Consider the following 12,500-nt stretch of genomic DNA (forward strand, 5'->3'; position numbering starts at 1 on the left):
CCTTTAACAAAACCTGTTTGTTCACCATACATACATACGTATGCAGCTACTTACCGGAGTTTGGTTGAAGTGAGTGACGTCACTACAAGACTCTCAAAGCCTCAACGATCAGGACCAATCAGAGAAGAGCCTGTCCTCCTTTGGTTCCCGCCCACACAGTGCCAAAAGTCATACATTCGAGCGAGCAGATCAAGTCTTCGCGAGAGCGTATGATACATTTGAGCGAGCAGACCAAGCTTTCGCGAGAGAGTATGTCACTCTCTAGCAACTGCTCAGGGGAGCCTCTAGCCTCAAGCAGGGTGGTCTCCTCTCAGTCTGGCTGGAATCATCTTGCAAGGCCCAACACACACACACACACACACACACACACACACACACACACACACACACATCCATACTAGCTGTCTTTCTCAGAAACACACGCACACACTATGGCTTGAATCATCTAACAAGGCCACACGCACATAAACACACTAGCTCTCTCTCTCAGACACAAACACACTGACACAGACACAGACACACACACACACAAACACACACACACACACACACACACACACCCACACACACACACACACACACACACACTCAAAACCCACACTCACACTAGCTCTCTCTCAGACACAAACATCAAGGCCAGTGACGTAGGTTTGAGCCCTCCTATAGTTCATAAAGTATACTTACAAAGATGTATTTGCATAGAATTATTAATTTTATTCGCATAGAAAACTTTAGACAGAAAAAATAGAATTTTTCAAATTAACTACTACATACAATCTTACTGAATATGAACTGAACTGTCATTACAATAAAAACTTACATTTTAAAATGAAAATAAAAGTTTAGTAGTGCCATGATTTTAATAACATGAATTCATTAACATTATAGAATGTTTAATTCCATCAATCCCAAAACTGTTTAAACTTACTACTACATAGATCTTACTGAATATGAAAGTTTTTTTAAATAAAAAATAAAGTTTCTTATTGCCATGATTTTAATTGCACAAACAGTACATCACACAATTGATCCCTGATTAATGACAATACTTACACAAACATCACATAATTGATCCCTGATTAATGACGTTACTTACACAAACATCACATAATTGATCCCTGATTAATGACGATACTAACAGCTTATTATCCATAGCATATAACATACGTTTCTAGGCAACCTTTTGTGTTTTTGGCAATATGCATACAAAAACAAGACTGAAAAAAAAAACAGTGTTCCAAACGTTTCAAACACAAAAATGATCATACCTGAGTTTTACACTTTCAGTCGAAACTAAAACAAGTAGATATAAAGTGTCAGGGCCTGCACTTGCTAACTAATGGAAGTAGTAGTAGAAGTGGTTATTATCAAGATAATTATACTGTAACGCAAAATAGCATGAGTGACAAACGTAACGTTTTGAACAACCTGTTAGTTCCGTGCGAGTACTGTAGAGGTTTTAGTCAAGTCAAGTCAAGTTCATTTGTAAAGCACATTTCATATGGCATACGTAGACACAATGTGCTTCAAGTGGAGAGATGACATTAAATTATCTAAAAATAAACACACTTCGCAAAATAAAAATAAACAATAAAAATAATATAATGTATGTTATAGTATACATAGTACCAGTAAAGTTAGTAATATACCGCTAGGGCTGACCGGGGAAAGCCAGGTCATGCTGTTTGCCAGATGTAAGTGGTTGAAATATCACGTTCTGGCCTTTTTTGAATATTAAACAAATGCAGCTTGAAAGAGATATAGTCTATTGCAAATGTTAGTTAAGATCAGTCCTGAAGTGTTGACATATTCAATGATAAGCAGATTATTGTTCACGTTGCACTAAAACTTTTGTCCTGAACTAAAATGACTAAAACTGAAACTGAAGTAAAATGAAGTCAAATGAACTACAAATGAAATAGAATTGAGTCACGAAACAAAACAAAACCGAACGTAGTTGGTAGTAATGGAAATCATATAGATAAAATAAATAAATACAAATAAAATCACATTACATTTTTTTTAACTAATTCAAAAAAATCTAAAACTATGTCAACCTTGGCTACGGGCTATTTAAGTGCCAAAATAAATTGCTGTAGTAAATGTGTGTGTTACTCCACAATTAAGGTATAGAAGAATAGATCACCCCCTCCACCACACACACACACGCACACACACACACACACACACACACACACACACACACACACACACACACACACACACACACACACACACAAATACGGCATTCATCGTCGACTACAGCGTCACCGGCACACTGTGTCACGTGTCACTGTCACATTGAACATCTCTACAGGCCATAAGAGACCCATTACTACGGCACAATGGCAATAAGCCGTGTGTGTGTGTGTGTGTGTGTGTGTGTGTGTGTGTGTGTGTGTGTGTTTGTGTGTGTGTGCACAATGACAATAAGCGATGTGTAGGCCCCGTTGGTTAGTACCGTAGTGGATAGCAGGATACAGTCGAACCCCACATCCACCACACACACACACACACACACACACAAACACACACACACACACACACACACCTCGTTGGTTATTTCAGTAGTGGATTATAGGCCGTCATGACCTGTGACCTTTGACCTCAGGGTTAGTGCTGGGAGGCCAGCTGAGCGGCGGAGAGGGAGAGGATGAGGAGAGAGAGGAGGGAGATGGTGGTGAAGGAGTGGCGCCCCCCACTGGTGGTGGTGGTGGTTGCAGGGAAGGAGAAGCCAGACAGGAAGCTGCTGAACCGAGCTGTCCGACTGAAGACCTGCACTGAGGAGCGATCTGATTGGCTGGTAGCTCTGGAGGTGGAGTTAAGAGTGCTGTTATTCACAGCGATCACTGAAACCTGGAACCACGACTCACCCTGCTTACACATGAGTGGACCTCCCATATCACCCTGAGAGAGAGAAAGAAAGAGGGAGAGATAGAGAGAGAGGGAGAGAGAGAGAGGAAGAGAAGAGCAACATTACTTTACATGATAGAATAAAAAACAGATGTCAGTATTAAAGTAACACTATGGAGTTTCTGGAGCCGCCAGGTAGGGGGCTACTTTCTGCTGGACTATTCAGTAACTTATTTGCTGTCTTGCTTTGTCTTGTGTTGCACTTTCTTGATGTTTTACTGTGTTAGGAAAGTTGTTGACTCGCTAGTTTGTCATAAACAAAGTAAGCTAATTTCAACAGGTTTCGCTTAGTTTAGCAGCTAGCAAGACATCCGGTAAACGATGTTAGCAAGCTTGTTATAACACGCTTGGACATTAATGATAGTAATAAGTGCTCTCACGTCGGCTTCTTTGTAAAGTTATGGTGAAAGCTGAGTAGGCTAGCTTGCTTGGAATAGTCCGGCAGAAAGTAGCCCACTACCTGGCGGCTCCAGAAACTCCATAGTGTTACTTTTAAATGACCTGCACTCTCTCACAGCTATGATAGAAATGCACTCTAGACAGACAGACACACACACACACACACACACACACACACACACACACACACGCACACACACACACACACACAGCTATGAGTTATGAGAGAGAGAAATACAGTGGAGTGGATTGAGAGAGAGGAAGTGAGGTGTTAGAAGAGAGGAAGTGAGGCGTTAGAAGAGAGGAAGTGAGGCGTTAGAAGAAAGGGAAGTGAGGCGTTAGCTACTAGTTACTTCACTTGCTGTAACTGAAGAGAGAGGAAGTGAGGCGTTAGAAGAGAGGAAGTGAGGCGTTAGCTACTAGTTACTTCACCTGCTGTAACTGAAGAGAGAGGAAGTGAGGCGTTAGAAGAGAGGAAGTGAGGCGTTAGAAGAGAGGAAGTGAGGCGTTAGCTACTAGTTACTTCACTTGCTGTAACTGAAGAGAGAGGAAGTGAGGCGTTAGAAGAGAGGAAGTGAGGCGTTAGAAGAGAGGAAGTGAGGCGTTAGAAGAGAGGAAGTGAGGCGTTAGCTACTAGTTACTTCACTTGCTGTAACTGAAGAGGGAGGAAGTGAGGCGTTAGAAGAGAGGAAGTGAGGCGTTAGAAGAGAGGAAGTGAGGCGTTAGCTACTAGTTAGCTACTAGTTACTTCACCTGCTGTAGCTGAAGAGAGAGGAAGTGAGGCGTTAGAAGAGAGGAGGAAGTGAGGCGTTAGAAGAGAGGAAGTGAGGCGTTAGCTACTAGTAACTTCACCTGCTGTAACTGAAGTGAGAGGAAGTGAGGTGTTAGAAGAGAGGAAGTGAGGCGTTAGAAGAGAGGAAGTGAGGCGTTAGCTACTAGTTACTTCACCTGCTGTAACTGAAGAGAGAGGAAGTGAGGCGTTAGAAGAGAGGAAGTGAAGCGTTAGCTACTAGTTACTTCACCTGCTGTAACTGAAGAGAGAGGAAGTGAGGTGTTAGAAGAGAGGAAGTGAGGCGTTAGCTACTAGTTACTTCACCTGCTGTAACTGAAGAGAGAGGAAGTGAGGCGTTAGAAGAGAGGAAGTGAGGTGTTAGCTACTAGTTACTTCACCTGCTGTAACTGAAGAGTGTTGGTGCAGATGGCATCAGCAGAGGAGGATGCGTTGCCACAGGCAACCACTGATGTCTGCACCTCCTGAAGGGGCTGCTCACCTGGAGGGAGGGAAGAAGAGAGAGTGAAAGGGAGGGGGGGGAGAGAGAGGAAGAGAGAGAGAGAGAGAGGGAGAGAGAAAGGAAAGGTGGGATAGAGAGAGGGAGGGAGAGGGAGGAGGGGGAAAGAGAGGGAGGAAGAGAGAGAGCGAGGGGGAGGAAGAGAGAGAAATAGAGATAGAGAGGGAGAGAGAGGAACAAATTGAAGGGAGGGGAAGAATATAGTTTAGACTAAGATACTATGCAGGCAATCACATTCATCATTTTGAATCTCTCATCCTCATCCACACACAAACACACACACACACACACACACACACACACACACACACACACACACACACACACACACACACACACACACACACACACACACACCTCCAGCCTGAGCGTCGCCCCAGCCTGCGACCCAGCAGGTGGTTCCATTGGCTATGGCGCCCGCATTCTGTTCCACGCAGACTGGCTGAATGAAGTTGGAGAGGTTGGGCTTCCTGGTCAGCTGCACCATGGCCACGTTCTCGCCTGATAGGCTGCTCAGCGTGATGTTGGCCACACCCACCGACACCTCATTGGGGTTGGAGCCGTTCTGTCGCAGGCGGCCCAGGATCACCGTCCAATCAGAAGCCGTGTTGGAGCTGGGGGCGGGAAGGACAGTTATTGTCACAGCTTCATGGCTTCATTTGACAGTAATGTTGAACTCACGAAACACAGTGGTACCTCCTCTCCTGATCTGTCTGTCGTCACTGTAAATCCGTATTTGATGTATTCCTCATTGTATTTTCTTTTTCTTTTTTGACTATGTTTTCCTGTATCTTGTGAAGGTGTCAGCTTTGTTGGAAGCCTGTCCTTGTCAGTCTATCGTGGCAGCCTGTCAGTCTATCGTGGCAGTCTGTCCCTCTGTCACTCACCTCACTAAAAAACGATGAATTGGTGCTTTAGACCAGCTAACTCAACGTTAAAACGAAATGTTAGCTCAGGAAAGTAGATAATTCACCAAAAGTATTACTTTTTCGACTAAACGTCAAAAGTACACATAGGCTATGCTTTACTGCAGATGCTTGTCAACTTCAACTTCATAATATGTTTTTTGGCGTGACATTTGGGACGCAATGCATTAACATTAGCAAAGCACAGGCTACCAGAGACTGGATAGATGCAAGGCTACATTCTGTCAGCGTGAATCTGTTTTATATTATTTTAGACATATATTCCTAATTTTAGGCTTATTTTTCATGATATTCATGAATAATATGGAAATGTGTTAAAATATCAAACCGATTCTTAAAAAAAAAAAAAAATCAATGGTGAACTGATCAACATAGGCTCATGTCACAGACCACCTGCAATGCCGTCGCAAACCACCAGGGGGGGCGCAGACCCCCGGTTGAAAACCCTGGGTCTAGGGTTAGGGTTAACACACACACAAAAACACAGATGTGTAAAGTATGTGGTCTCGCTGGTGTTTGGTTGTGTCTTTAGTCGAGTATTAGGGAGCAAAGCATATCTGATAAATTGGGTTTATTTTAAGGCTGTCAGTTTAACGCGTTATTATCGCGCGATTAACACGTTTTTTTCTTTTTTTTTTTTTTGTGCATTTTATAATTTTGTTTTGTACTGTCCTGTTTGGCATTGTTGTTTTTCAATAAAATAAAACATACGATTAATACATTTACGATTCATCGCGATTCATTTTGAGTTAACTATGACAAAAATGCGATTAATCGCGATTCAATATTTTAATCGTTTGACAGCACCAGTTTATTTGTGAGTCGGTGAGTAATCTACAAAACATTTTGGCTACTCTTTCATGTTCCCCATTACCATTATGACAATTTTTTTTTAGAAATACTACTTTTGAATATCTTGTAGCCTATGTACAGAATTAACAATCCACTCAAAATCTAAACTGAAAACGGAGCAGTGATTTTATTTTGTTACAAGCACTGTATTTATTCTAGTCAGATGGAGTGCCACTGCCACCTATTGGCCATTCTTGGTATTGCTAGTGTAACTGAAAGTTAGTGAGGCGTAGTTTTAATGAAGAAAAAGATTCTTGAATGTGAGGGCATCCCTAGCCCTATGAGTGTGTATTCCCAGTCGTGTGTGTGTGTGTGTGTGTGTGTGTGTGTGTACCTGGAGAAGCAGTTGGCAGAGGTGAGCACGAGCGTCTCGGACACCAGAGTCCCTCCACAGGTGTGTGTCCCGTTTAGCTGCAGGCTGGCCAGCCACGGCCACACCCCCGCCGACACGTCTGATCCACCAATCAGACGAGAGTTCAGAGGGGCCCGTCCACACACCACCGCTGCCGGGAGAGAGAGGGATAATCACACACACAGCTAGGACACACACACACACACACACACACACACACACACACACAGGGAGGACACACACACACAGGTAGGACACACACACACACACACACACACACACACACACACACACACAAACATGTAGGACACACACACACAAACATGTAGGACAAACACACACACACAAACATGTAGGACACACACACACACACAGACAGGTAGGACACACAGACACACACACACAAACATGTAGGACACACACACACAAACATGTAGGACACACACACACACACACACACACACACACAGGTAGGACACACATACACACACACAAACACACACACACACACACAAACATGTAGGACACACACAAACACACACACACACACACAAAGCTAGGACACACACACACAAACATGTAGGACACACACACACACAGGTAGGACACACACGCATACACACACATACACACAAACAAAAACACACACACAAACAGGTAGTACACACACACACACACACTCCATTATTGACTCCATTACCCACTGACTGACTTATGTGGCAGGGATTGGTGCTATGGTGGTGGTTTGGTTGTGTGGTGGTGTGACTTACGTGGCGGTGTGGTGGTTGCCGGGGTCGTGGTGGTGGTGGCGGTAGTGGTCGTGGTGGTGGTGGTGGTAGTGGTGACAGCAGGCAGGCCGGTGCAGGTGGCACTCAGGTCTGTGTCTGTCCCGGTGGAGGTGAAGGTCACGAAGCCCGGCTGGTCGCTGGTGATCTGGGTGTTGATCCAGCTCTGGTACTGAGAGACCCGTGCATACACTCCTGGGAACTGGGCCTGGGCGCAACCGATGCCGAAGCTCACAACACCAGACTGGACCCACACAGAACCCTGCTTACTCACCATCGGACCGCCAGAATCGCCCTGAGAGACGGGTCAGAACAGACTGGTGTTACCTTCCCATAATCTCAGAAACAGACACATGATCACCTGACACAGGTAAACACATGATCACCTGACACAGGTAAACCCTTACATGATCACCTGACACAGGTAATCACATGATCACCTGACACAGGTAATCACATGATCACCTGACACAGGTAAACACTCACATGATCACCTGACACAGGTACACACATGATCCCCTGACACAGGTACACACATGATCACCTGACACAGGTACACACATGATCACTGGACACAGGTAAACCCTTACATGATCACCTGACACAGGTAAACACATGATCACCTGACTGCTTAAGGTTTCTTTCTAATCTACACATCTTCTCCTTGACTCTATAAATTACCTTGAGCCAAATGTATTGTTTTGTTCCTATATCATTTTATTTTTAATTGAATAGTCACATGATCACCTGGCAGGAGTCCTTGCCCCCATCGTCTTTCCCGGCACAGATCATGTTGTCGGTGATGGCGATGTTTCTTGGTCTGTAATTGCAGAAACAGTTCCTGTTCCCCGTGACCGGCACATCCACTTCCTGAAGGGTCTGTGGGGAGGGGAGAGACTCTGGGAGAGACAAGAGACAATCAGGTTAACTTTCAGAGTGTGTGTGTGTGCGTGTGTGTGTGAGTGAAGTGAAGGTGAAAAGTGAAAAGTGAAAAGTGAAAAGTGAAAGTGACTCTAGGCAGAGGTGGTGTAGACACACACACTCTGAATTCCACCTCTGCATTTGACATATCCAGGGTAGTGACACACACCGCACCCAGTGAACACACACAGTGAAGTGAAGTTACACTAACCCGGAGCAGTGAGCTGCCATTGGCAGCGCCCGGGGAGCAGTGATCGGGGTTAGGTGCCTTGCTCAAGGGCACTTCAGCCGTGGATGGCGGCATCGGAGAGAAGTGCTCTACCACTTCCCCCGCCCACATTTTTCCTACTGGTCAAAGATCAAACTGGCCTGAAACCCTAACCAGTAGGCCACGGCTGCCACGTGTGTGTGCATGTGTGTGCATGCGTGTGTGTGTGAGTGTGTGTGCGTGTGTGTGTGTGTTCACCTCCTGCCTCGCTGATGGTGCCCCAGCCTGTCACCCAGCTGGTGGTGCCCCGGTTGAAGGTGCTGTCGGCTGCTGCCAGGCAGACGGGGCGGATGAAGTTAGTGAAGGTGACTGAGGAGGAGAGGCGGAGGAGGGCGATGTCGTTATCGCTGGTGGCGCTGTTGTAATTGGGATGGTTGATGATCTCAGAGACGGTCTTGGAAACCTCGTTTGGGTTGCTGCCCTCCTGAGTCTGCCGCCCAAGGGAGACAACCAGGCCAGAGGTGCTGGTGCTGCAGAGAGAGAGGAAGAGACACACGTCACCTTTAGCTGTGGGTAAACACACACACACCTGCACGCCACACGCAGAGAGGAAGAGACAAACGTCATCTGTAACTGTAGGTACACAAACACACAAGCACGCACGCACCCCCCCCCCCCCCCCCCCCCCACACACACACACACACACACACACCACACACACACCACACACAGACTGACGCACACTCACACACACAAACACACACACACACACTGACACACACACCACACACACACACACACACACACACACACACACACACACACACACACACACACACACACACACCACACACACACGGGTGTCTTTAGAGATGCATCCCCTCTTCAGTAATTCATTTAGGAATAGTCAGGCTAGTGCACATGAGTTTATATGCTAGTGCACGTAGCCACAGATTAGTGCATTGAGTTTATATGCTAGTGCACGTAGCCACATATAAGTGCATTGAGTTTATGTGCTAGTGCACGTAGCCACAGATTAGTGCAGTGAGTTTATATGCTAGTGCACGTAGCCACAGATTATATCTGCCTAATTATTATCTAATTATTATTATTATTATTATTATTATTATTATTATTATTATTATTATTAAGACTATGTTAAATTATGTTATGTAAGGTTATGTGCGTGTGTGCGTGGATGAGTGTGTGTGTGTGTGTGTCTTATGAAGGTTCAGTAAAGTGTGTGTGTGCGTCTTATGAAGGTTCAGCAAAGTGTGTGTGTGCCCTTATGAAGGTTCAATAAAGGGTTACCTTAAATCCTGCATAATGTTTCTCAAAGAGTTACCCCTGAGTCTCACCTTGAGAAGCAGTGTGCGGCTGACATCACCCAGTCCTTGTTGATGAGGGACCCCCCGCAGAAGTGGCCACCGCGCTGTAGGCTGACCTGCCATGGCCACGCCCCCGCAGGGGCATTCTCTCCCCCCACTATGCGGGTGTTGAGGGGGGCTTGCCCACACACTGCAGGGAATCATTGGGGTCATAGAGATCAGACAACTGTCTGTTTCTTAGGGTGCGCGTTAGTGTTAGCGTGTGTGTGTTTGTGTGTGTGTGTGCATGCATGTATGTGTGTGTTTGTTTGCGTGTGTGCATGCATGTGTGTGTGTGTATGTGTGTGTGTGTGTGTGTGTGTGTGTGTGTGTGCATGTGTGTGCATGCATGTATGTTTGTGTACCTGTACCTCTGTATGTGCATGTATGTGTGTGTGCATGTATGTGTGTGTAGGCATGTAAGTGTGTGTGTGTGTGTCTCTGTGTGGGTGTGTGTGTGTGTGTATGTGAGTGTGAGTGTGTGTTGAAGGAGGGAACTCACCATCCAGCTGTGAGAGGGCTCCTTAAAGACAGAGAGGTTAGAGTTCAGGGTCAGTCATGACGAGATCAATATTACAATTGATAATCAATATTACACACTAATGCAATAATCAATATTACACACTATTACAATAATCAATATTACACACTATTACAATAATCAATATTACACACTATTACAATAATCAATATTGCACACTATTACAACAATCAATATAGCACACTATTACAATAATCAATATTACACACTATTACAATAATCAATATTACACACTATTACAATAATCAATATTACACACTAATACACTAATCAATCGATCAATATTACACTCAGATTCAGTCGATCAGTCAAGGTTTAACTGGTAAGTTCAGTCCAGGTTACACATAGTATGTGGGTATAGACACACACACACACACACACACACACACACACACACACACACACACACACACACACACACACACACACACAGACACACACACACACACACAAACACAAACACACGCACACACACACACACACACACACACACACAAACACAAACACACGCACACACACACACACACACACACACACACACACTTTTCTACTCAAAGCTGACACGACGGTTGAGTGATTATGTTTGGATTGCACACTCGGACTCATGAGTAGGGAGAAAGAATAAACGTTTACTGACAGTTCGGTACACACACACACACACACACACACACACACAGACACACACACACACACACACACATTTCTGAGTTTTTATATGTGTTTTGTTTATTTATTTTGTCTGTTTTGTTTTGTTATGGTTTGTTTATATATTGTTCTTCTGTATTCTGTAGCCTCAGTGAGGGTATTGCTGCAATAGAGCCCTGTGCTCAGTCAATTCTCCCTGAATAAACAATCATGAATGGAATACAGTTGAATGGAGAGGGACAGAGAGAAGATGAGCCTTGGAACCTTGGCGCAGGTGTCAGTGAAGCACAGGTGCAAGCCAGTTTAATTACCCTACTATGATGTCACAATGGCCCAATGTAAGTCAATGGGAAAATTTGTATTAGTTTTTCTTTGGCATACATTGCATAAGACCTACTCGCCAAAGTTTGAACGAAGTTTCATAGTTAGGGGTTCAAGCTGAATTAAGCGCAGAAGCCACTAAAAAGAATAAGAAGCCTAGGAATAACAATACAGGGCATTTCATGCACTGTAAATACAACAGATGATGAGGGACAGGTGAAAACAATCAAGGCCGGGCAGACAATCAACAAGACGGGGCAGACAATCAACAAGACGGGGCCTACACAAAGGGCAGGGCGTGACAAGTCTGTAACAGGGCGACAAAGGCAAACAAAACACAAAACCGAAGAACACATGACAACACAAGGAAAACTAACTCAGAAACTGGACGGAGCTTAACCAAAGCGCTTTACAGCTTTAAAGGTAAAGGTGAAGTGATCACCTCAGGCATCTTCCCACTCACACAAACCAATGGCAGAGGCTACTGCCTCAGATGCCAACCTGCTCATTGGGAGCGGTTAGGGGTTCGGTGTCCTCCGATTACTAAACGACTCCTCTACCTCCTGAACCACTGTCATCCAATGTCCAGTGCCATCGCAGAGATGACCGCCTCGTATTAGCCAGTCATATGAGTCGTATGGCCGACTTAGATCGGCCATCGTGTGTGTGTATGTGTGTGAGGTTGTGTGTGAGTGTGGTTTGTGTGTGTGTGTGTGAGTGTGGTTTGTGTGTGTGTGTTTGTGTGTGTGTGTCTGTGTTTGTGTGTGTGTGTGTGAGTTTGTGTGTGTCTTTGTGTGTGTGTTTGCGTGGGTGAGTCTGTTTGTGAGAGCGCGGTTGAACTGCATTCTATGAATTGCTTTGACTGGTCTGACAACTTCAAGGTAATAAATATCCTTAGAGATTAGTGTTTTTTTGGTCAGTGAGTGTGTTTGTGTGTGCGTCTGTGTGTTTGTTCGTGTGTGTGTGTGTGTCTGCGTGTCT

General features: G+C 44.9%; 1 protein-coding gene across 1 annotated transcript in view; it reads right to left on the reverse strand.

The window, feature by feature from the left end:
* LOC308362899 (transmembrane protease serine 9-like) overlaps positions 1-12,500 on the reverse strand; it is a gene marked incomplete at both ends in the record, with an annotated part of 39,328 nt that overhangs the window by 9,240 nt on the left and 17,588 nt on the right. The window contains 8 exons of the mRNA XM_080835626.1: positions 2,703-2,907; positions 4,483-4,583; positions 4,959-5,215; positions 6,714-6,882; positions 7,502-7,811; positions 8,264-8,415; positions 8,904-9,175; positions 10,004-10,163. Coding sequence (XP_080691752.1) covers positions 2,703-2,907; positions 4,483-4,583; positions 4,959-5,215; positions 6,714-6,882; positions 7,502-7,811; positions 8,264-8,415; positions 8,904-9,175; positions 10,004-10,163 — 1,626 coding nt within the window. The remainder of the gene's footprint in view (positions 1-2,702; positions 2,908-4,482; positions 4,584-4,958; positions 5,216-6,713; positions 6,883-7,501; positions 7,812-8,263; positions 8,416-8,903; positions 9,176-10,003; positions 10,164-12,500) is intronic.

This window comes from Sprattus sprattus (genome assembly GCF_963457725.1).
Source record: "Sprattus sprattus genome assembly, chromosome: 3".
In the NCBI taxonomy this organism is placed as follows: Eukaryota; Metazoa; Chordata; class Actinopteri; order Clupeiformes; family Clupeidae; genus Sprattus; species Sprattus sprattus.